A 25,037-nucleotide genomic window follows, 5' to 3' on the forward strand; every position below is an offset into this window, starting at 1 on the left:
GTAGTGGAGGTGGGAGCCCAGCCAGGTCCGTGTGGCTCTGGGTTCTCACCTGCTCTGGGGTTGCAGCCGCCTCCCCCTGCTTCCCCCCGGGGGGTCAGGGACGACTGCGTGGGGGGTACTTTGCAATGCCCTGACAGAGGATGCATGATTTCCAGGGAGACAAAGTGTAGAAGGGAGGCATACTTCTGGCAGAAGGAATAACATTCGCAAAGTCACATCTCAGGAGAAAAAAATGATATCTCGGCGTCCACAGTTCTAAGAAGCTGGGCAATCTCGTGAAGAGTCGCTTGTGCAGAAACAGGCCAGGGCCAGCATCGCTTCCTCTTTCTGCTTTTCTGTTTCCTAACGACGTCAGCATAAATAGGAAGCCGGAGAGACTCCGGGCCGCCTGGAGACTCCAGCAGGAGGTTGGTCTGTCCGGGCACAAAGAGGTATGGCCGGTTTCGGGGGCAGGCTGAAGGGTGGGGTGGGGAGCAGGGCAGGGTGGGAGTCTGGGATGGAGAGGACAGGGAGAGCCGGGGGGTGTGGAGTGGGCAGGTGTGTTCTGGGGACGTGGGCGGTTAGGGCTTGGCCTCTTGGGAAGAGGTGAACCCAGACTCCTCGGGCAGCCCGTGGGCGAGGAGACAGCGGGTGCTGACTGGCCTGGTGTTGTGTGAAGAGCTTTTGGGGGGCTGGGCCTCACAGGCAGATCTGAGTGTCCTGGCAGAGGGGTGGGGGTTGCCTGGGGTGGTGGAGTGCTCAGGCCTGGGAGTCAGTCACCTGTGTACTGTCCTCTTTGCTTTGTCACTAAAGTGTCACTAAGGTGTTGGTGGCAGTGAGAATATCCTGTCCCGGGCTTCTGTCTCATCTTTGGAACGGGGAGGGAGCGCCAATATTCTCTGACATCCTGGTTTAGAAAGTGTGTGTGTGTGTGTGGTGTGTGTGTGGTGTGTGTTTGTGTGTGTGTGTACATACGTGGGTGTCCACGGGGATGCAGAGAGACTAGGAGGCGGAGGGTGAGGCGAGAACCTTGCTGCGCTGGAGCCCAGAGCTTGGTGCTCCTTGAGAAGCTCACTTTGGAAGATAAGAAGGGGCCCAGTCCCTTCCGCAGAGACACATTGTCCCCTCTCAAAGAATGGTTTCTTTACTGTCGTGCTCCACTCTGAGCCGCAGTTGCTTCGTTGGGTTTGGGCCCAGGTGCGTAGTCCTGTACTGAAGTGTGTTGGCTGGTGGTGGGCATTTGGGGCTGTCTGCATCAGGATGTGTGCACTTGCCCTGTGGATGGGCGGCAGGTGTTTCTGTGGGTCCCCCTTGGGGTATGAACCCATGGGGACTCGCCAGACAGGCTCCAGCGACAAGTTGCAAATATGTGATGTTTAAGTTTTCAAAGGCTCTGCTGTTATATTTTTGCATAACTAGATTCTAATTTTCTCTACTTATCATCTTCCCTGCTTTCCGATAGTTTTATAACGAGTAAAACCTTTCCTATTAATTTTTGGTCACTCCTTTTCCATCCATCCATTTTCCTTATGTTGTGCTGTATCTACCAACACTATGGGATAACTACTGAGTTCTTCAATCAACGCATTTAATATTAAACAAGTAAGGGCGGAGGGGATAGCTCAAGTGGTAGAGCGCATGCTTAGCATGCATGAGGTCCTGGGTTCAATCCCCAGTACCTCCTCTAAAAATAAATAAACTGCCCTCTCATCTGCCAAAATAAGATAATTAAGTAATACAATAATAAAGATTAAACAAGTAAATACATGGATATCTGCTTTGTTAAAAATTAAAATGATGCAGAATTATGTAGTGTAAAAGACAAAATCCCAATCATTTCAAACCCCTAATTGTCTCATATCCATTCTCATTTACAACATGTATTCTTTCAAAACATTTTCTAAGCATGCGGCATGTATGTAGGTTTTGTGTGAGTGTGGTTCATAAATGAGATTATCACATACATATTGTTCTGTGACTTGATTTTCCACTTAATATTACATTTTGGACAACTCCCCAGAATAATACATATAGACTTAATCCATTAATTAGCCCCAAGAAACACGTGGCATTTATTAGTATAGGTATGCCACAATTTACCCAGTCCCATGTTGCTAGACACTTAGGTTGTTTTCAATTTTTCCACCATTGAGAGTATTTCTCCAGCTCAGATTCCTAGAAGCAGAATTGCTGGGCAAGAGATTTTACCTTTAAAATAGTAATAGATATTGTCAAATCATCCTCAAAATAGCTGAATTAACATAACCTCCACCGTTGTACGTAAAAAGGCTGATTACTTTTTAGGGAAATGATTCATCTTTTAATTGTTTCATCCAGTGCAATGGATGAAAATTATCTGGTTCTGGCTTGGATTTTTCCCTTCCCTGATTATAGGTGAAACTGTACATCTTCCATATGTTTAATTGGCCATGTGAATTCCTTTTATGATGTGCATGGAAATGTCCTATGTCCATTTCTTGATGGGTTCTTTGTCTTTTATGTATTATTTTTGGAATGATTCATCTATTATTTGTATTAACCTTTTATTTGCATATGTTGAAAATAGACTCTTCCAGATTACCACTTGTTTTTATTTTTATTTTTGACAAGTTTAAGTTATCTTGTATCACATGAAGATGTGTTAGTTGCATTTAAGTCAAATCTGTCAATTTTTACTTCATGCTTTCTGGATCTGGTGTCTTGTTCAACCCCTAAGATTAAAGAACTATTCTTAATGCTTTTATCATTTTAGTTTTGACTTTTAGATCTTTAATCCATCTAGAATTTGGAGGGGTGGATAATTGGTAAAGTAATAATCTAACTTAAAAAATGATTAACTAATTGTCTGAATATCATTAATTGTGAGGATACAGCCCATGCTTTCCTCAGTGACTTGAAATGTCATGATTTCTTCCTAAATTCCTACTTGGTTATTTTCCTTACTGTTTCCTGTTCCATCTGTCTACTCTTATATTCCTTATTATTTTTCTAGCTAACAGAGCAAGTCTCTCATGTTTGATTTTTTATAATCTAGACTCTGATGTTGCCACAGGTTTCCAGTAGACCCAGAAATGCCAGCCTTCCCCTCACTTCCTCATTTACCAAGGTTCATTCCTCTGTTTGATCAGGAATGGCTTTTGTATCATCAAATATTTAGGAGCATCTGTCGAGAGAAACTTATTCTTCTTTTCCTTTTAATCAGTTGATTTTTTTTTTTGGTGTGTGTGTGAGGGTAATTAAGTTTGTTTATTTGGTTATTTAAGTTTTTAAATGGAGGTACTTGGAGTTGAACCCAGGACCTCGTGCATGCTAAGCATGTGCTCTACCACTGAGCAATGATCTACTTTTTTATCATGAATAGATTTGATGCATTCTTCTTTTAAAAGTCCTTGTCAGATTGTCCTAGGAAATTGTTTTTGTCCAGAGTGAATGTGCTTTGATTTATTTTTTTCCTTTTCCAGTTTTTATTTTTAGCATTAAATTGCTTGATGAATTGGGGGTTATTTTTAGTGAAAAGGTGTTTGGCTCTTCCCTTCTCTAGCTCCCTCTTTCTTTTGCCTTTCCCCCACTCTGTCATCCTCTTGCTTCCATGCTTACCCCTCACTCTTAGTGATTTTTACTCCTTACGTTTTAAACACACATGTTTAACTCATATTTTCCATCAGCATTTGGACTTAATGAGTGTATGTACCGTCCTCTAAAATGAGACAAGATCTTTAAACAAGCTTTCAGTTCTCCTCCGCTTTCCCCCCTCACCTCACAGCCAACTTCCACGTTACAATCATGAGTTTTACTTCAATATTGTTATCATGTATTTATTTTCACTTTATATGGTAACGATTCTCTACTTAGCTATGAGCCCTGTTGGTTTTCTTCTCTCAACACTGATTCCAGTATCACAGGCTGTCTCGCTTTCTTGGATTTTTTTTTTCTTTCTGGAAAAGCACCCTAATTCTTTTTTTTTTTTTCATAAATGATCTGAAAAGCTTTCTCTGTTCATGCATTTCCAAAATGTTGTGGTTTTCTGCCCTTGGCTTTTGGTAATTTGAGTTTCCAGCATATTTTCCTCTCAGTCTTTTCAAGACATTGCTGTCTATTTAGAGTTCAGGGTCACTTATGTGAAAATTTTGCCAACCTGATCTTTGTTTCACTGAAAATAACCTGTTTGTTTCCTTCTGGAAGCTTCTAGGCTTACCCTTTTATTCTTGAAAGACAAAGTTCATTAGCATGTGACTGAGTATGGCACTATTAAAAATGAATCTTGCTTTTCACTTAGTGGACTATCATCTCCTTTAAAGCCCTGTGAAGCTTTCTTCTATTTCCAATTGTATCTCTTTGGTTATATAAGGAAAATCCCCAAATAACAGTGGCTTAACAACAAAGAAGTTTATTTTTCCCTCGCATAACAGATGTCCAGAGGTAGACAGTCTTGGGCTAGTGTGATTGCTCCACAGTGAAAAGAGGGATCCAGGTTCCTCTTTTTCTGTTGCATATGAGTTCCATTCTCAAGGTAACCTTATAATTCAAAATGGCTGCTGGAGCTCCAGCCATCACTTCCAAGTTGCAGGCTGGAAGAAGAATAAAAAGCAGGGAGGCAAAAATGGACTCCTCCTGCCTTAGCCAACTACCTTTCAGTAGCCTTTTTTGGAAGGCACACCCAATGACTCCACTCACATCTTCAGGGATAATGTTGAGTTACATGATCATAACTAGCAATAGGAAAATGGAGGAAATACACTCTTCTATCGTATACTCTTCTGTCTATACAGCAATAAGCCCAGCCAAAACCTGAGCTTCTGTTACCAAGGAGGAAAGGAACTGCTAAGTAGCTGACACTGCTATTCCTGAACTCAGTTCTGTCTGTCCTCTGCTGCTAGATGTTGGAATTCCTGGATTTGTTTTCCAGGTCTCGGCTTTTCTCTAAAACTTTCCATTTCCTTGCCTATTTACTCTGTCTTCAATACCTACCTTTGTGACATGATTATTTATATGGTTAATTCTATGATTTAGCCGTATTGAGTGTTGGGGGTTTTATTTGTTTGTTTTTTATGGATTTCAAACCTCCAAATTTCAAGAACTCTGTTTATTTGTTCTTTGCATAGCAGTCTGTTCTTAAATGGCTATGATTTCTCAAATCTCCCTGAGGACGCTAACTAAGACTTTTAAAAAAAATCTTTATACAATATTTAGGGGTTACTTTCCATTTACAGTTATTACAAAATCATTGGCTATATTCCTTGTGTTGTACAAGACATCCTTGAGCCTATGTTGCACCCAATAGTTTGTACCTCCCAGCCCCCACCCCTGTACAGCCCCTCTTCCCTCCCACCCCATCCATTGGTAATCATTACTTTGTTCTCTGTAGCTGAGTCTGCTTCTTTTTTGTTATATTCACTAGTTTGTTGTATTTTTAAGATTCCACACATAAATGATATCATACAGTTGTCTTTCTCTGTCTGATTATTTCACTTAGCATAATGCCCCCCAGGTCCATCCATGTTGCTGCAAATGGCAAAATTTCATTCTTTTTTAAGGTTAAGTAGTATTCTATTGTGTGTATTACATCTTCTTGATCCATTCGCCTGTTGATGGACACTTAGGTTGTTTCCATGCCTTGGCGATTGTAAATAATGCTGCTGTGAACATTGGGGTGCATGTATCTTTTCGAATTAGTGCTTTTGTCTGTTTGTTTGTTTGTTTATTTGTTTGTTTGTTTTTGGATATGTACCCAGGAATGGAATTGCTGGGCCATATGGTAGTTCTAATTTTAGTTTTTTGAGAAACCTCCATCCTGTTTCCCACAGTGGTTGCACCAATTTAATTAAGATGTTTTAAAGTTTTGTTTTGTTTTTGCTGTATCTGTGCAAGTCTGTGGAAGTGTCTGTCGGATCAGCAGATGTCAGAATAGACACGTACGATGCCAGAAATTGGGAAATAGAACCACCATTGGCATAATGGTTAAGGGTACAAACTCTAAAGCCAGTCTGCTGTGGGCTTCAGTCCCAGCCTGTTCCTAACTAGCTGTGTGATCATGGACCTTATACCTTTATCCTCATCTACAAACCAGGGATTTTAACCCACACACTGAGGTATCAATATCTGGATAGCCCTTTGAACAATGCCTGGCTCATGGTAAACATCCCATAATTGTTAGCCACTAATAGGAATTCCCTACATGTATGTGACTTTTACTCTCATGTCCTTTGATGACATTAGTTTGTTCGAATTATGTACAGTGTAAAGATAATCACCTGTCTTCCATGCTTTTGGAACAATTTTTTTTTTTTGTATTTTGTCCTTTGCTTTCTGGTCCTGTCATTTTTATAAAATACAGAAAATTGCACTTTTGTGCACTTCTATCTGTCAGCCTTTGCCTGATTTCTTCTGGTGCTTTGATGCTTAAGGAGTTCAAAGATATTCACTTCTATGGTTTGCAAATTTAATATGATTTCCTGCCTACATTTAAATTTTTAATTGACCTTGTATTTGGGGAATGGTGGGAGATAGGGATGTAGGCTGATATGTTTTATGTTGTTATTCAATTATCTCAGCACTTTTTATTATTCCATCACTTCACACTGATATGTGGTTCCTCCTTCATAACATAGTACATTCTCCAGTGAAACAGAGTCTGTGTGGTCAGTATGTCCATTAATCTATTTTGTGTGTGTGTGTGTGTGTGTGAGCAACCCATTGCTTTACTTATCAGATCTTTGTATCAATTTTGCTATTGGATAGAGACTCCTTATTTTTAAAAATCTCATTAACTGTCCTCACATATATATTTTTTTTCTAAGTTCTTGCAAAAAGCGTCATGTTAATTTTTGATTAGAACTGTGTTAAACCTGTAACTTATTTTGGGATGAATTGCCCCCTTAAGGTAAGACCCAAAGAGGAGCCCTGAGGTTTTAGGCTCGTCCCAGGTATGCTGAGCAAGCTGCATCAGCTCTCCAGACTCTCCCACGCCTGCCCCACGGCATCACCCCCACCTGCGGGAACTAACAAGGACCAATACTCTCCCCTGGCCCCAGACAAACCTGCTCTTTTCTCCTGAGTTTTCCTGAGCTAGTTACCCTGTTACATCATCGTGTGTGGTTCTCCTCACCACCACCATGTGAGATTCACCAGGTTGTGCCCATTTTACAGATACAGAGAGCAAGGTTCAGGGAGCATTGGTGAGTTAGCACAGGCCGTCACCATGGGAGGGGCAGAGCCTGTGCTGAAAGTCAGTTTGGCTGAGCCCAGAGCTGCGCTTTTCCCAGCAAGACAGCTGCTGGTGTGCGTGCATGTATTTGTGTGTGTGTGCGCGCGCGCATGTGCAGTTTGAACGAAGTCTTGGACAATCTTACGGGCAGTAAAGGAACCACGGTCTCTGTTCTGCTCTCCTGGGTACTTCCCGGAGCTGGATGAAATGAAAAAAGGAAATCCCCAGGCTTCTGCGGAGAAAAGGGAACTGGCCTGTCACGGAGTGGTGTGGGAGGAGTGAGGTAAATGGAGGAGGGCGGGGAGGGCATGAGGCTCCTGTGAGTGTGAGTGTGTGCGTGAGTCTGCGTGTGTGATACCCACGGAAGGACCACACCCCCCATAGTCAGTGACCCTCCACCAAGAATCCGCAGGGAGCTGGAGACGAACCCAATACCAGGCCTCCCTCCCAGGGGCAGTGCCCAGGGGTACCTGATGCGCGACCCCATGGGAACCCCCATCTTCAGAGGCTGTTAAGTGTATCCCCCTCACAGTCTCATCCCAGGCACTGAGGTCAAGGAGCAGGGACTGTCCCGGGTGCTGGGCTGAGGCAGCGCTGAAGGCTGGAGTCCATATACCAGGGCCACTCTTGTGTTCATCTCACCATGTGGGCCAAGTCCCATGGGCTGATGCCTCCTTCAGCAGGCCTAGAGGAGGCAGGGTCCTGGAGAGAGGATTCACGAAAGCCAACGACATGGGTCTGCCCTGACCTCCAGCCAAGGAGGAACACAAGATTCCGGGACAGTGAGGAGCCCAGACCCCACCTAGACCTGGACCCACTGGAGCACCCTGCTTATCAGAGCTGACCCCGGAGATGGTGCTGACCCGCCAGCTGCTCCCCATCGCCCTGCTGGCGCTCTGCTGGGGGCCCAGCATGGCAGGGGCCCAAGGTGAGCCAATGGCTTCCCCCCTCCCCATCCCCCTCCTCACTGCTGGGCCCCATCCCCTAGGACACTCCCAGACACCAGGGTTCCAGCCTGCCCTCTCCCTGCCCTCCCCTCCCCTCCCTCATTTCTTCTCTCTCCTGATCTTCCCTTGGTCTCCCCTCTTCCCTCGTCCCTCCCTCCCGCTCATTCTTCTCTGGCCTCCTGTAAACTCCATCCCCAGCTGTGTGGCTTCTCTGCCCACACTTCTCACTGAGGCATTCGAGGCCCCTCCAGGCAGCCAGTCCAGTCTTTTCTCTGCCCCTCCTTCCCTGCAAAACATTCTGCTCCCCTGAAGGTCTTGACCTGTTTCCACCCCTGTGCCTTTGCTTCTGGGGACCCTCAGCCTGGGGGGGGGTCTCCTCTCTTTCCTGGAGGCTCCTTGGGCTTCTCAGGCCAGTGATCCCCCCTCCCCAGGAGCTCCCAGAGAACTTGGCTTCTCTGGTGACTGTGGGAACCACACTCCCTTTCCCAGCTCTGACCAAGAGAGCAGGCGCCGAGGTCCCAGAGGAGGCCCTGCCCCTGGGTGCGGGGGTCTGAGGGGTGGGTCTGTGCCTCCGCTCCCAGGCTGCACCGAGGGGTCCCGGGGCAGGGCCTGTGCCTGAGGCCCATCTCCATCCCGGGGTGCGGGGACCCTGTTCCAGGGGCAGGGCAAGGCAGGGGCTCGGAAACTTGCTGTGAATCAACTAGAATATTGTGTTTCTGTCCAGCCAGGAGGGTCCACAACTGGCACCCTCCCACCTGCAGGGCCCCCAGCCCCTCCCAGGGCCCCGGGGACCTCTGCCTGGAAGTCAGGAGCATCCACGGGACTCTGGGAGACCCCGCCCCAGTGCCAGGCACCCACAAGGTGCTGGGAGGGGCGGTGACAGGGGGCATCTGGAGGGGGTGTGACCGCCTTCCTGCCTCTCCCCCATCAGGGACGGTCCCACTGCAGACCCTGCGCTGCCATAACGACTACACCAGCCGCATCATCTGCACGTGGGCAGACACCCAGGACGCCCAGCGGCTCATCAACGTGACCCTCTACCGCAGGCTGGACGAGTGGGTGATGTGGGGCCCCGGGCGCAGGGCGGGCGGGGCGCTGCTGCGGGGGGCTGTGCCCGGGCTGGGGCTGGACGGAGGGCACTGCTGGGAGGCCCCAGCCCAGGGGCTTCTGCTCCACCAGGCGGCCTGCCAGGCGGGGGGCTGGCGTCTGCTGTCGTGGTCTCGGTGTTGATATTGTTGATGTTGGTGATGGTGACAATCCCTTGTTGTGTCACAATTTAACAGAATCATCCCGCAGAGTCAGTCTCTGCTCATCCTCCCTGTGAGGCAGGCAGGGCAGGGATATGATGCCCAGTTCACACATGAGGAAACCGAGTTCCTGGAGGTGAAGTCCCTCCCCGCCACCCCCGGCCACACGGTGGGGGAGCAGCTGAGTGGGACCAGCCCCTGTGTCCACGTCTCCCCCAGGCCCTGCCGCCTCCAGAGTGTGGGGCTTCTCCTTGCTCCTCACGAGGTCTCCGGGGGGCACACCCCACCTGGGAGGGCGCCCTGCACCATTCTGGGGTTTGGGGAGAGTCTAACTCACTGTGATAGAAGCAATTAAGCAGCGGGCATCACAGGGTGGGGGAGGCCCCTGGAGGCCGCCCTGGGGAAGGAGCCGCTCTCACCTCACAGCATCATCACTGTTCTGCTCTCTGTCCTGCTCTCGTGGGGGCTTCCATCTTCCTTGTCCACTGTCCTCAGCCCCCACCCCCACCTTCCCTCTCCAGCTGTGACTGCTCCTTCCTGCACTGGGACAACAGACACCCCCAGAAGAGAAGGTCCCACCCCACCCCCACTGCCTCCACCCATAGTCTGCCACCTCCCTGAATCCGTCCAGCAGTGATGACCTGTCCCAGGCCTGTGTGAGGCTGTAGCCCAGCTCCTACCTGGTTTTGCTGCCCAAGGACATAGCAGCCACCGCAGTCCCCAGTCTCCTTGTCATTGACGGGCCCTCTTCTGGGATCCACTTACAGATGTCAACCACCTGCAGTCCTGGGGCCTCCTGAACCCCGTCTCCTCAAGCCGGCCCTTCCCCTGCTTCCCTCTGAGGCGACCCCCTCTGAAGTGTTGTCTAAACCCCTGTATCCAATGCCTTTCCAGTTACCTTCTCCTGTACCCACTCCCCCAGGACTCTGCTGCCCCCACCAGGTCACCCGAACTCTTCTGGCTAAAGAACTCAGCAATGCCCTTTGGTGCTAAGTCAGTGATCAGTCCTGGCCTTCTCCCAGGGAAACCATGGACAGCGCCTGACTCGGACTGACCAGTCTTGAGCCTGGCATCCTGCTGCGGCACCCCTGACCTTGACCCCGGCCAGCACACCTAGCTTTCCCTTGTGTCTCCCCGACTTGCCCTTTCCTGTCTCCTTGTCTGCTCTCTTCTTGTGTCTCCTAGTCGGAAGGGTAAGATGCCCCAGGGCTCTTAGACTTCCTCTCCTTTGTATCTGGACCCAATGGCAGAGATGCAGCCTCAGGCTTAGTTGATGACGCCCACATGCTCTTTCCAGCCCAGACCATCCCCCAAGTTCCAGACCAACAGATGCACTTGCCTCTCCACATCTTCCCTTAGATAATGGGTATCTTCAGCCCCAAACATCCTAAACCAAGTTCCTGCTCTGTCCCCCAAAGACGCCTCCTGTTCCAAGTCTCCATCTAAATGGGAGCTCCAAGTGGCTCAAGCCAAACAAGTGGGAGGGGTTTTTCTTTAATTTCTGGTTTTTGTTTTTCACTCTCCTTTCCTTCCTTTCCTTCCCCACCGCAAAATCCAATCCATTAGCAAATGCCATCAACTTTATCTTCAAATAGAATGTGAATCTGGCTAACACTAACACCGCCACCCTGATTCAAACACCTCCAATCACTGAGATATTCTAGAAGCCCCAACCCAATCTAGCCACAGCCCAGCAGCCAGAGGAGTCCTTTCAAAGCACGTGTCAGACTATGTCACTCCTTTGCTCAAAATTCTAAATTTCCCCCACTTACAGTAAAATCAAAATTCCTTAAATTCCTTTTAAGTGCTGGTCTCCTGTCACCTCACTCAATGAGGCTCCTAGACTTCCCACCCTCACATTTCTACTCTTTGCTCACTGGTTAACTACCTAGTCATACAACATTACAATCCTTTGCCTACCCCAGGACCTTTGCACTTGCTGCTCCCTTTACTCAAAATCCTCTTTCTCCAGAATTTGTATACTCCCTGCCTCACCTCCTTCAAGTTTCTGCTCAAATGTCACCTATTCCATGAAGCCCTTCCTGCCTCTCTTATTTCAAGTCGTATCCCCAACCCAGCCTTTCTGGTCTCCTCATACCTCATTTCTGCTTGATTTATCTATGTAAATCTTTCTCCGCTTGACATGTGACATAGTTTATTCAGTTGCTTTGTGTGTCTCTCTGTATTAGGATGTTGATTCTGTGGACAGGATCTGAGTGTTTCATTTCCTGCCAGGCCCCCAGTCCTGGACAAAGCCTTACACATAGAAACTACTCAATAATGTTGGCGAATGAGTGATTCTTCTTCACTCTGAGCTAACCTGTGTCCTCTCCTGGCAGGGACCATCCACAACCAGTGTCCTGCGATCTCAGTGAAGACATGCCCTCATTAGACGGCCTTTGTCCTGGCTGTGTGCCCAGAAGATGCGTCATTCCCCATCAGGTTTTTGTCATTGCCAACTCTGACTACTTCTCATTCCGACCAGACCGGCCTCTGGGCACCCAGCTTACTGTCACTCTCACCCAGCACGGTAAGGCTTGGGGCCCCTGGCCAAGGGTGGTACCCTGTGTGGAAAGTGGACCCCAGGGTTGTCTAGGCTACAAGAGGTGGGCCAGGGAGTGAGCACTTTCAAGGGGTGGAGACAACGGCTTGAGTTGGGTTTGGTTCTTGGGAGTAGAGGATATGGTCTCTTTGGTCTCCGTGGAGGCTTGGGGGCGGGTACAACCGGAGGCAGTCAGGCCAATGCCTAATGCTCCACCCACTGCCCTGATGCTCCACCCCCTCCCCTGATGCTCCACCCCCTGCCAAGCCGTGGCTTCCCAGCGCTGAAGGAAGAACCGTCCTTCCTATTCAGATACAAACTTTATAGCTTGAAGATTCTTTCATCAATACGGTCTCATGCAATGTCTGTGACAACCCATTTTATGGATGAGGCACTCGAGACCCAGCGCGGTTACATAACTTTTCCAAAGTGCCGCCATGAGCATTCCTGATAGTGATGGGCCGGACTTGCCGAGTGTTTCCTGCACGTTGGAGCCGGAGGTCATCCCCGAACTGCCCCCGCCGCGTGTCACTTAATCATTACAATAATGTGTGGTGTCCTGTACTACTTTTGACCCCATTTTACTGATGATGAAACAGGCTGAGAGAGCAGGAGCTTTCCCAAGACCAGTTACTCAGACGCTGGTGTCTTTAACATCCGGGATCCCAAACACGGAGCCACCTGCTGCTCCTTGCAAATGTGAGATGGGGAGGGGCCTCCGACCTGAGAGGGTGGATTAGGCCATGGCGAATTCACTCCAAACAATGTCTCAGCACATGCGTTTGATGGATAAGAAGGAGTCCCGTCCTGCACGAAGCTCAGAGCTTACAGAGCAGGAGCACCAGATATTGTGTGGTGTGATCACTTACTGAAGGCGGGTGTGTGCCACGTGCCACGGGGCAGTGGACAAGGAGCGCCCAGGAGGTCAGAGCAGGCTTCCCCGAGAAGAGAGCTCTGCAGGGAGATCCGAAGAGAGAATGGGAGGAGAGAGCAGAAAGAGCATCCCTGGCAGAGGAAGCAGTGCGTGCAAAGGCTGGGAGACCTGGGAGCGCGAGGCAAGATCAGGAAAAATGCTAATAACTGTATCCCAAGAACATCAACGTCAAGAAGGCTGGACAGAGGGAGGAAGGAGAGGGGCAGGGAAGGCAGGGGCTTGACCTGGAGGGGCTTCTGTGTCCTGCAATAGAGTTTAGTGGTCAACATCTAGGCAATGGAGTGGAGAGCCACTGAAAGGGCATGTCATGATCAGATGTGGGTTTGAGGATGCTGGTGGTAGGTGATGTATGAGGTAGATAGGGGACAGGAAGTAGTGGGAGGATGAAGCCCAGACTGTGACCTAAGACATTGTCCCACAGACATGATGGGGATTCAACTGGAGTGTGGCGAAGGGATGGGAAACTGGAGGGATACAAATCAAAGTTGAAGTATGCGTGCGATTCATTCATTAATCTATTCTTCAGTTGAACACCTGCACATACCAGGAAAACAGTAAACAAGCCATCAGTATCCTGGCCCTTTGAAACTTACCTGGCGACAACAGAAGTTGTTATGATGAAGATGGAGCCCACTAAGAAATGGGGAGGGGAGTGTGGTATTCACTTGCTGGAGCATATGTTAAGTGGAAAGTTCAGTTCTAGCCCAAACCATTTTGGCAAAGAATCAGGGAGGCTCTGAGGTGCTGGGAAAGGGACAGATGTGCATCTGATCTGCTCTGAAGCTCCCATGTGTGGCAATCTGGATGTCACTTCCTCTCTCAGGGTCTCTATCTGTGACATGAACTGGTAGACTAAATCTCTCAGGTTGAATGAATAGGTCTTTCAATGGGTTCCCTTTCTGTTCAGTTGGTAGCAGCTTCCTAGAGCTCCATGTTGAGAAGGACCCCCACTCCATGTCCGGCTCAGGGGCTAGGAGTGCAACAATTGATTAGTGATGCCTGCTGTGGCTGTGGGTGGGGCAGGGGTACCCTGGATCTGCCATTCAGGACTTAAGATTTTCTGAAGGCTCCAGCCCTGACATGCTCTACCATGCCCTGTTCTGAGTCCAGCAAAGAACATTTACAACTCTTTCGGGCTCTTACCAAATTTTTGTGTTGGGAAGTCACCTCTCAGTATTCAGACACAGACGCTTTGGGAAGCCAGGAGTCATGCTATTCATGGATGAATCTGCTCACCTGACCCTGTAGGTCCCAGCAGGTGTCTGCTTGCTGTTGGTCATGGATGATTCCATAAAAAGCCTCTGAAGGTGGCCTACACGTGTTCATTCATTGATTCCTTCATTGATTCCTTCACTTTGTCCCCCACACTCACAGAACCACTGATCTCAGGACCCAACCCCTGCCACCCACAAGCTCCTGAACTCCATGGGGAGGCAGACCTGGAAACACCTAAATCCTCCAGGGTCATAAGGACCATTCACAGGGCTGTGGTGGGACAGGAAAAGGAGCAAGGGGCTCTGCCTGGGGGAGGAGAGCCAAGAAGGTCCTAGAGGAGGAGCACGTGTGCTGGGCTCTGAGAGGTGCAGGACGCTGGGCAGTGCAAACAAGGAAGGGGCTGGACAGCAGAAGGAACAACATGAGTCACAGCGCCCTCTGCTGGGAAGGAGGCCACACAGCCTCCACATGGGCAGTGGGGACAGAGGGAAGCTCCCTTGGGATTTAATCGCTAGCATCTTTTATGGGGCATCTGTTCTCCGTGAACAACAACCTGCAGAACCTTCATTCCCATTGACTCCCCACGATTTAGCAGATGAAGGTCTGAGGTCCACAGAGGAGCGGGGTCTTGTCCAAGGTGCTGGGCCTGGAACCCAGGTCTGTCCACACACAGGCCACGCAGGCCCTTAACCTCCCGCACAGTCGTCCAGCCCCTTACGGACCCTTGACTTCCTCTCCTTCCAGTGCAGCCCCCCGCGCCCAAGGACCTCCGCGTCAGCCCTGATGGGGACCGTTTTCTGCTGTCCTGGAATGTGACCCATGGGGGTTCTGAGAGCCACTGGCTGTCCAGCCTGGAGTTTGAGGTGGTCTACAGGCGGCTTCAGGACTCCTGGGAGGTAGGGACCCCCACCAGCTCTGCCCTGAGCCCACAGGGACCCGGCCCAGCCAGCCCTTCTCCAGCAGCCCCTGTCTCCCACAGGATGCCCCCACCATCTACTCCAACTCCTCCTGGGCCATCCTGGGGCCAGAGCACCTCATACCCAGCAGCACCTACGTGGCCCGAGTGCGTGCCAGGCTGGCCCCAGGCTCGGGGCTCTCAGGACGGCCCAGCCAGTGGAGCCCCGAGGTTCGCTGGGCCTCCCAGCCAGGTAACAGAGTCGGACTCGGGGGCCGTGCCCCCCCTTGGGGAGGGCGGCTCATTGCAGCTCCTGGCCAGAAGGAGGCCAGGGTCACACCACGGGATTCACGGTGGCCCTGTGCTATGTGTTTAGAGAGGCTCCCCTAGGCCCACCCCGTCCCTGCTGTGACTCTGCAGAGGCAGCAGCTACATCTTACTCACGTCTGAGCCCAGGTTGGCTGCCCACTTTCTGGGCAGGAGCAATTGCAATTTAATCACAATGGCGCATGAGCAGCTGTGCTTTGGTGAGAGCGGTGCCACGTGCGGACAGACAAGTGTGACTGTGTTTCCTCCCCGAACACCGGGACTGAGCTGCCCTCCCCGTTTTGCACAGGGGGTACAAAGTCTCACAGAATTCCCTCCCTGACTGCGGCCACACAGAGGCAGGGCAGGCTGAGTCACCCCCTGGTTTTTGGCCCCGATGCCCACGATCCCTCCGTGATGAGACTCACGGTGGGCCCACTGAGAGGGACGGAATGAATGAGTGAGGACTGAATGAGGGGCTGTCTCCTCCCTCCCAGGGGACGAGGCCCAGCCCCAGAACCTCCAGTGCTTTTTCGACGGGGCTGCCCTGCTCAGCTGCTCCTGGGAAGTGAGGTCTGAGGTGACCAGATCTCTCTCCTTCACCCTCTTCTACAAGCCCGGGCCCCATGCAGGGTGAGTGTCCCCTGCCTCTGTCCCCTCCCCTCCTCTAGGCCTTGCCCTCTCCAAGCCTCCTCCTGCCCCTGGGGGCCCAGCCGAAGCCACAGATCATCCCGAGGCCTCATTCCTCGTGTGGCCCTGCCTCCCCGTGTGCTCACCTCTGCCGTGCTCCCCAGGGAGGAAGAATGCGCCCCGGTGCTGAGGGAGGTGACCAGCAGCCCCTTCGTCCGGCACCGGTGCCGGATTCCCGTGCCCGACCCCAGGAGCCACAGCCAGTTCGTCGTCTCTGTTCGACCCAAGGAGGAAGAGAAACTCATCAAGAGCTCAGATAACAGTGAGTCTGTGCCCAGCCTTCTGTGTAGAGTGTCTTGTGTCAGCACAGTTTTGTTTGTAACCCGTATAAACTCAGGGTTCCTCATGGCCTAGTCTTCATATTTGTCACTTTCAATGAAAGGCAGTCGAGGGAGCAAATTGAACAAAAATAATTTCAATCTTTTTCCAGTCAAAGTGCTCAAGCAGCAATAATACAACAATGACAATGGCAAATAACGTGAAGGAAGATGCAATCGATATTCTTTAAGAACATGCCTTTGAAATCTTCTTACCTCATTATTTTAGCTCTATTTCCCCCTCCAATTCTGCTGCTGCTGTGAAACTCCACTGCCTACCATGGCCTCCTGGTCCTTCCATCAAACTTTCCCTTTCATCTCCTGTTTGGGTTTTTTCTCTTTCAGGTTTCCAAAGTCCTCCCCTGACTGATGTTTTCAGTCTTCAAAGTGATTGATCTATGATTTACTTCTTCGACTGGGGACGAGTGCACATGCAATTAGACTAGTTTCTTGCAGGTTAAGATCCCTTATTCCTGTTATGCAGCAAGTACCTCATGCAAAGGAATCTCCTACATCGCTTCATGATGGCCAAGTTCTTCCCTCCGCTCTTTAGTGTGTGTCAGAGGCAGCAGCCAATCTGTCTTAATCGCCTGGGTTTGAATGCACTACTTACTCTCTGGGATCTTCCAGATTGCAATCTTTGTCTCTGCCACTTGTTACTGGCCTGTCCTTGTCAACCTGTTTTCATTCCGGGGCTCAGTTCTTTGTCTGAAAAAATTCATTAAGTGTACCTAGTACCTAGTGTTTTTGTTGAAATGGAGTGAAATTGCTCATGTAGATTTAGTATATATAATAGTGCCTAGAACATGGTCAATACTCTAGAATACAATAAATTAATAGTAATTTATTTCTACTTAAATACTAGGAGTAAATCGTGCTTTGGGTCACCTCACTACAAAACAAGTGTATCTCAGCATCTCCCGAGAGAAGGGGGTCTCGAGTCAAAATGGATGACATGATGAAGTGGGGGTGCAAATACCCTGAGATGAGTGGGACCTGGGGTCCTGTGTCAGTGGAGAGAGCGTCTGTCACCAGCATGGAACACAAGGAACGTTCCATGGGAGGAATGTTAGGAACGATGTTCCCTAAAAGTTCCCCTTCCTCCAGTCCAGATGGCTCCCCCGACCCTCAACGTGACCAAGGGCAGAGATGGCTACATCCTGCACTGGAAAGAAGAAGAAATGCACTATTCACACATAGGTTGCATCTTCCAGGTCCAGTACAAGAAAGATGAAGAGACATGGGAGGTGAGGGCCTGTGCCTGGGGAGGGACCGGGATGGGGGGAAGGGACATTGCGACAACACTGGGGACAGTGCCACCTGCTGGATGCCTGGCTCCCAGCAGGCGACCAGTCAGAGGGAACCACTGAGACTTGGTGGTCATGCCCCTGTGCGGTCAGCCAGTCAATGTCCCATCCCTTGGTGAAGGAGCTGAGACTCACAGAGCTGATGTGATTTGGCCAAGGTGAACATGTAACCCTGACTGCAAAGGGGACGTAGCTGTTAGGACGGGGAGGGCGGAGAGGCAGCTGCATGAAAGGATTTCAAAAGTCATAAAGGGGGCGTTTCTTCATAAAAATCTCATGGAGAAAGCAAATGTGCAGCTGCTACGGGGAGAGCGGCTCCTGGTGAGGCAGGCAGGGCCCCAGCCCAGGGTTCAGCATCCGGCCCCCACCCCAGGCAGCCCTCGGGCCTGCATGCAGAACCTGGGGCTCGACAGAACCCAGATCAGAAACTTCAGAGCCAGTTTCAGACTTTCAGGCTGGAAATGGGGAACCTGAAGCCAGGAGTGGGTGGGTCAGTGGTGGAGCTGGGAGTGGTCCCCTGGCTCATGAACATCTGTCTAAGGGTCCAGAGCCCAGTCATCCTGCACCACACTCCTGGGAAGGCCATAACTGGGGTCCAGGCTGCCCCAGGAGGAACTGGGAGATTGAGGGGATCCCAAAGTGGCAGGGGGAGGGTGGCATGGTGACTCCTCAGAGTTTCTGCTCCTCGGTGTTGTCATATGTCACAGAGTTGCAGTGCAAGAGGTGCTATCTCTGTGCCCATCCGGGTGCTGTCCCTCTTTGGCCCTGGAGTGTGGTCCTCCATGGTGGGAGTCATGTTGCCTCAGATTGGGGGACATGACTACAAGCTGGGGGACTGATGGGGAGCAGGAAAGCTGGGGTGATGAGGTGGGAGGGCTCTGTAGCTGTGCCCACGTGCGCCAGGCACATTGCCTCAGCCTCAGCACACCTGCTCCCACAGGAGACCAAGACGGAGCTCTTCCAGAATGCGCACAACATGCCCCTGCCACCTCTGGAGCTCGCCACCAGGTACCAGGCCAGAGTGAGAGTCAAACCCAACCCCAGCGGCTACAACGGGATCTGGAGCGAGTGGAGTGAGGAGCGCTCCTGGGACACTGAGTGGGGTACGTCTCCATGGCCCCCATCTGCCCCTCCTGGTACAGCCCCTCTGGGCAGAGGATGGAGGTGATATGGACACAGAGATGTGACTTCATCCCACACCAGCATCCTTCCCTCCCAGATGTCATTAGCATTTAGAAGTGACACCTTGTGTGCAACACAGACTGCAGGTGAGGTCTTGAGAGGGCAGAGGAAAGCATGTCACACCCACATTTCTCCCTCAGACTGGACCTTAGCCCTCTATTAATGTGACCCATGCTTTCATTAGCCTTTGTGGCAGCTATCACCCAGGGACCACTCAGCCTGAGTTTTTCTGTTGCCATGACAGCAAGCATGAGGAGCTACAGACTGGGGCTCGGGATTGGAAGGCTCTGTACTTGCTACTTTCATTTATCCTTCACCATCACCATAGTGACCACCAGGAGACAGTACAAGACTAAGTCCATGAGGTGGTTGCAGAGAGGGGGTGAAGTGTTGGCTGCAAGGTCCTCTGTCCCAATCACCTTAGCAGGGAAAGAGCCCCCAGGAAGAGGGCCACAATCAAATAGAAAGGAGGCCTGGACCACTGGACCTAAGGGAAAGAGACCAGGGGAGTCCAGGAGGGGCCTCCTTGTGAGGGGCTAGAAGCTGCTAAGCAGAAAGTTGTGGGGGCCCCTGATGGGCCTTTGCACCTTCAGGTTCCTCCACCATCACTGTTTCTCCATCTCTGGCTCTCCAGTCCTCTCTGTCCTTGATGACCACCTTATATGCTACCTCCTTCAGGAAGTCCCCTGTGATTGCCACTGGTGGCAGTCGCTGGCCTCATACAGCAACTCCTGCTACTGAACAGGCTCTAACCCTCTGTGTCCTGCCAGCAGTTGAACTTTATGGGTGGTTCAGACAAAGGCCCTCTTCTTCTTAGCATGTTTCTGGTCTCCTCTCCTCCTCTGCGCCCCACGATGGTGATGTCACCCAAACTCCTGAGCCTCCAGCCCTTTCCCTCCCCAGATGCTAATGCGCCTTCTTCCTTCCTGTCTTCCCTAAAGTGCTGCCCACCTGGTTCCTGGCCCTCATCCTAGTGGTCATCACCCTCATCCTGCTCATGGCCCTGCGCTTCTGTGGCATCTACGGGTACAGGTAAGGGGACTCCTTCATGTGTAGGGGGAGAGACCACTCAGGACCCCCAGGGGGCACCAGGGACCCCACAGCTGACTTACTCAAGTCTCTGCTCTGCAATCCACACCCTGTGGGGCCTTGGACAAATCCCGTCCTCTCACTGAGCTCAGTTTCACATCTGTACGTGAGCACGAGACAGCTTCCTAAGGTCTAGGGCAGCTGTCACCTCCCTGCTGTCTTTCCAGGCTGAACCAGAAGTGGGAAGAGAAAATCCCCAATCCCAGCAAGAGCCACCTGTTTCAGGTAGGAGCTGTTGTGAGGGCGGCAGAGGTGCTGGGGGCCAGTGCTCCTGTGACCATGTCCTCAGACCATGTTCTCCTCACCTGCCTTTGAAGAAACTGGGCTCTGAGTGCTTTGAGTCAGGGGTGTAGGTGGCAGGGAAGTGCTGGGAAGCGCTGAGGGTTGGGGCAGCCCCTGCAAGCCCAGCACGGCAATGACCCAGGTCCCACAGCTGCATGAGGCGCCCTGCCCGGGGGACTCCCGTGGAGCAGGAGAGATGGCTGGTGTGGGGATGCCAGGACCCAGGGGGCCCAAGGAGGGGCTTAGTCTTGCCAGGGGGCAGGTGCGGTGCTGGGAGGCAGAATGGCTTCCCGAGGGCAGGACAGTAGAGCTGAGCTTTGAAGGATCCAGGGTGGTGGCCGGAGGGAGAGGTCGCTGCACGCAGAAGGGAAGCATGTGGAGGGTGGAGACAAGACTCCCTCAGGAAGGGAACTGAGGGGGCTGGGCAGTGAGGCTGGGGGCGCATCTCAGGAGGCAGGAACAGGAGCAAAAGGGAATCAGAGCCCTGGGGTCAGGCAGGCAAGGCGGGAACTGCCTTGAGAGCGTCTGGTGACCAGTGTGGAGAAGGTGAGGTTGCAGGCAGAGATATTGCAGACTAGCTTACTCATGGGAACAGGGTCCCTGTCCTTGGATACCCCATGACCCCGGGGGAGTCCCAGCCCCTCTCTGGCCTCATCTCCCTGATGTCAGGAGGCTGTGGCCGGTCCTGCTCATGCTGAGATTCTGCTGTGTCTGGGGGCTCCTGAATCTCCACCACCCTCATCACCCTTCCCCCATCTGCACCTTCTCCATCACCCCGACTCCTGAAGTCACAAATGTCCTTTCTCTTCCCAGAACGGGACTGCAGGACTCCGGCTCCCAGACAACATGTCCATCCTCACCAGTGGGAGCTGCCCACACAAGGGGCTGTGGAGCAGCAGCTACCCTGAGCTGGACGAGTGAGTGTGGGGCCTGGGATCCCTAGGAGTTGGGAGGGTGGACTCACCCTGCACATCACGGGCTCAGAGGAGGTGGTCTTGGACTGGGGTTCAGGATGAGGAGATCCATGGAGGCTGGTGGCTCAAAAGCAAGAGGTATCCCAGTTAGACATCGAGAAGAACTTCCTGATTCCCAAGTTAGCAAGGGCTTGACCTCACACTTGACCAGAGGCAGGAGACTGGACCAGATGGCCTCCCCTCTTCCTGCTGCCCAGGCAGACCCCACCCTGCCTTGGCCCCACTGGGTGGCGGAGGCTCTGGGAACCCCGTGGCATCAGCACCTGAGCCATCAGCTCACCACTAACCTCAGGGGAGGGAGGTGAAGGACATGGAAATGGCTGAGCCCAGGTCGGGCACTGACCTGGGCCCTGAAGCTGGGTGATGTCAAGGAGCAGAGGGTGAGCAGGGCCACACTTGGTGGAGGCTGGCTTTGAGCAAGAGCATGGGGGCTGGGGAGCGAGATCCTCGGGGGCTGAAGGAGCGCCTGGTTTCCTGCTCTGGGCCTGCTCCCCCCTTGCCCTGCCCTGTGTTTTCTGTGAGGCCCCACCCCGGGTGGAGGCGGGGGGGCAGGGCATGAGCTGAGGCATCTGCCAGGGATGGTCCTGACATCTATGCCCCTGTTCACCCCACAGGGTGTCCCATGTAGACTACAGGCACAGTGAGGTGTCACCTCTCACCACAGAGGACCCTAAAGAAGCTTGTGACTCATCACGTGAGACTACCATGACTCTGGCCACCTCGGATGTCCCCACGGAGCAGCCCCCCAGCCCTCCAGCAGGCCTGGCAGCCCCCTCAGGCCAGCCTGAGAGCCAGGTTTCCAGCTTTGACTTCAATGGTCCCTACCTGGGGCCGCCCCACAGCCGCTCCCTGCCTGACATCGTGGGCCAGCAGGTGCCCCCACAGACAGATGTGAGCAGGAGGCCACCGCCCCCAGGGTCCCTGGAGTACCTGTGTCTGCCCCCAGGGGGGCAGGTGCAGCTGGTCCCACTGGCCCAGGTGATGGGGCAGGGCAAGGCCAGGGACGCGGAGAGGAGGTCCAGCCCCGGGGCCGAGGGTAGTCCCTCCCTCGAGTCAGGGGCAGGCCCCGCCCCTCCGGAGCCTGGGCGAAAGGTGGGCAGTCAGGGCCTGGAGGACAGGGCCCCCGCAATTCTGCCCACTGGCTCTCGAGGTCCTGAGGATGGTGTCGTAGCCTCTGGTTATGTCACCACTGCAGACCTGACATTCACCCGGCCCGCAGGGACCCCGTCTGCCTCCCTGGCTCCCCCTCTGGGCCTCCCCTCAGACCAGAACCCCAACTTCTGTCCTGGACTGGCTGATGGGGCCCCTGCACCCACAGCCCTGCTGAAGCCAGAGTTTGAGGGCTATGTGGAGCTCCCTCCAAAGATGACCCAGTTTCCCCAGTCCCCTGTGGCCATTTCTGCCCCTCCTGTAGCCAGCAGCTCCTTCCTGAGCCCAGGGCTGCCCCGGGCAGATGTGTCTCCAGCCTCTCCAACCCCCGAGGGGCTCCTGGTCCTGCAGCAGGTGGGTGACTATTGCTTCCTCCCTGGCCTGGGATCTGGCCCTCTCTGCCCCCAGAGTAAGCCCACTTCCCCGGGACCCTGTCCTGAGATCAAAGACCACAACCAGGTGTTCCAGGCCAAGAAGCCGCTGTCTCAGGCCCTCCCGCAGGTGCCGGCCATTCAGCTCTTCAAAGCCCTGAAGCAGCAGGACTACCTGTCCCTGCCTCCCTGGGATGTCAGCAGGCCCGGGGAGGTGTGCTGACGCCCTGCAGACTCTGGGGGAGGGGAGTAAAAGGAGAAGTTCTGCCTTCCCTCCCGCCCTGCCTTTCTCTCCTGCCAGCCTCTGGTCCCTTCCACGGCCACTTCTGCAAAGCCAAGGAGAAGCTTCCATGTTGCACCACATAGAGACCAGAAAGACGAGTCAACCATCTACCTCCTCCCTTGACCTTCAGCAAGGTCAAGCTTCTCTCCTCTCCCTCTCTGTCTCTCTATCTCACACACACACACACACACACACACACCTTCCTTTCAAGTTAACGTATTTTACGTTCTGAATTATTCGAGCTTTCCACACAGATCCATTTCATTTGCCTTCATTTGCCTTTCTACCTGGTTTCCTTGCTTTTACTCTTCTTTCTCTCTTCACCGATTTATTATTCGAGTGAGTCTGAGGTCTGAGCTAAGCCTATTCTGAGGTGTCCTGTCTCCACCAGAGCCTATTCTGATGCTGAAGTGCCTGGCTGCGTGGAGGGCTTCTGTCTGTCCCCAGGAGGCAGGAATGCACAGGACAGGTTCCAGCCCAAGGGCAGGAGGCAGGAGGCAGGAGGTTCAGGGTGGGGGCCTTAGGGGTTTAAGTCTTGGAAGAGCAGCCCAGGGCCGGGCATCCTTATGTCAGGCACCGTAGCCCCAGACACGGTGACAAAGCACCAGTCTTGAGCATCACTCCAAGAACTGGGAGTGGCTTGGGAAGGACTGTTCGGAGCTCCTGGGAAGCCCTGCTGGTCTCATCGAGGTAATGGGGGATCCTCAGGGACTGCAGGTCCTGCATCATGTGGAGACCACTGACCTGAGCAGTGGGCAGCTCTGGTTCTTGGCTGAAGTGCTCTCCCTCCTACACCCCGGGGCCTGGGGAAATTCGGGAGAGAGAAGGGTCCAGAACCCACGTCTACTGTAGAAAAGCTGGAAAAAGGAAAATGATCCAAGGGCAGGGACTCTTTAAAGCGTATAGTCTGAATCATCTGACTCCTTCCAGAAAGATCTGACGACTCCCGCCCCCACCAGCCACGTACGAGGGGCTTCACTGGGGGTCGTGATCCTTTCACAGCTTTGCTTTGCTGATACGCAAAAAGAAAAACATGGCATTAGATTGTTCTAATTTGCATTATTTGATAACTCTCAAGTTTGCACATATTTTCGTATTTTTGGGGCGTTTGTATGTTTCTACTGGGCTAAGCCCGTGAAGGTCTTTGTCCTGTCGGATATTCACCTTTTTCTGACTAAGTTTTAAAAACGATTTACCTGTCTATGGCTTTTCAGGGATGATGCAAATTTGTTTTCCTATTTTGTGGTTGGTCTGTGCATTTCGTCTGCAAAGCTTTGGGGTGTACAGAGTGTAGGCTTGTCCGTGTGGTCCAATAGCTCTACGGGTGAATGGCTTCACGGCTCCTCTTTTGATGTGAGATTCATAAGGGTCTCCGCCACTTCAAAATCACATTTGTCCTAAGTTATGTTTTTTGGGTTCGTTTTGCTTTCAAGATTTTGATGTAAAAATTGTAATGATTTGGGGAGGTATGCATGTGGGATGGAGAGCTGGCTTATCTGGTTCCCCAAAATGAGTAGCCCAGGTATTCTGGCATCATTGGTTGAATCACCTCTTCTTTGTCCATGTATCTGAAATGTCACTTGGCTTTACCATTTGTTTTAATAAGTGGCAGAGCAAATGTTCTGGTTCCTTTTGTCCACAAATCCCTGTTCATTACAGCAATGTTGGTGGTGGGAGAAAATGATAAACAACTTAAATTTTCACCAATAATGAAATTAATCACATTTGAGATCCTAAGGTGGAATCCTGTGTTAAAAATGAATAAAGTGAACCCACATGCATTAGAAGGAAGTCCAAGATATTAATTGCCAATTGTTCAGACATTGTTAGCTGAAAAAAATTGCAATAAAATATTTTTTATTATAAAACAAAACCAAACCCTAAATGTGTGTATGTGTGTTGAGGTGGCTGGGGAGGGGTGCTGTTTGAAAGCACAGTTGCAGTAAGGAGGTAGAATTCTGTTCAGCAGAAGGGCCTTTGGTCTTTGAGGTGCTACAGTGAGTTACGGACAGTTTCAGTGAGAATAGAAATGCTGTATCTAACAGAGTGAGAAGCAGGTGGCACTCCCAGGACAAGCCAGGAGGGAGTAAGGGAAGGAGACAGGCGTTGGGGGAGAGGAATATA

General features: G+C 51.7%; 1 protein-coding gene across 5 annotated transcripts; it reads left to right on the forward strand.

Moving 5' to 3' along the window:
* Nucleotides 1-377: 377 nt before the first annotated feature.
* Nucleotides 378-24,785, forward strand: CSF2RB (colony stimulating factor 2 receptor subunit beta). Of its 5 annotated transcripts, none has more exons than XM_072973455.1 (14): nt 378-431; nt 7,864-8,111; nt 9,062-9,185; nt 11,717-11,907; nt 14,813-14,964; nt 15,048-15,216; nt 15,767-15,902; nt 16,064-16,221; nt 17,384-17,523; nt 18,524-18,686; nt 19,707-19,797; nt 20,022-20,079; nt 20,950-21,053; nt 21,725-24,785. In XM_072973455.1, exons 2-14 carry the CDS (start codon nt 8,036-8,038, stop codon nt 22,851-22,853), a joined length of 2,691 nt encoding a protein of 896 aa, XP_072829556.1. In that variant the 5' UTR covers nt 378-431; nt 7,864-8,035; the 3' UTR covers nt 22,854-24,785. The 5 variants fall into 5 exon arrangements, with proteins under 5 accessions (XP_072829556.1, XP_072829558.1, XP_072829557.1 ...); XM_072973457.1 differs by having other exon boundaries at nt 386-431; nt 7,867-8,111; XM_072973456.1 differs by lacking the exon at nt 378-431 and adding an exon at nt 6,849-7,466.
* The last annotated feature ends 252 nt before the right edge of the window (nt 24,786-25,037 follow it).

This window comes from Vicugna pacos, chromosome 12, assembly GCF_048564905.1.
Source record: "Vicugna pacos chromosome 12, VicPac4, whole genome shotgun sequence".
NCBI lineage: Eukaryota > Metazoa > Chordata > Mammalia > Artiodactyla > Camelidae > Vicugna > Vicugna pacos.

Excerpts from the sequence above, each read along its gene's own strand:
- CSF2RB (XM_072973455.1), top strand. The coding sequence starts at position 8,036 with ATGGTGCTGACCCGCCAGCTGCTCCCCATCGCCCTGCTGGCGCTCTGC. Across the intron at positions 15,217-15,766 it reads TCGCTGGGCCTCCCAGCCAG|GGGACGAGGCCCAGCCCCAG; the intron begins GTAACAGAGTCG and ends CCTCCCTCCCAG. Across the intron at positions 17,524-18,523 it reads AAGATGAAGAGACATGGGAG|GAGACCAAGACGGAGCTCTT; the intron begins GTGAGGGCCTGT and ends CTGCTCCCACAG.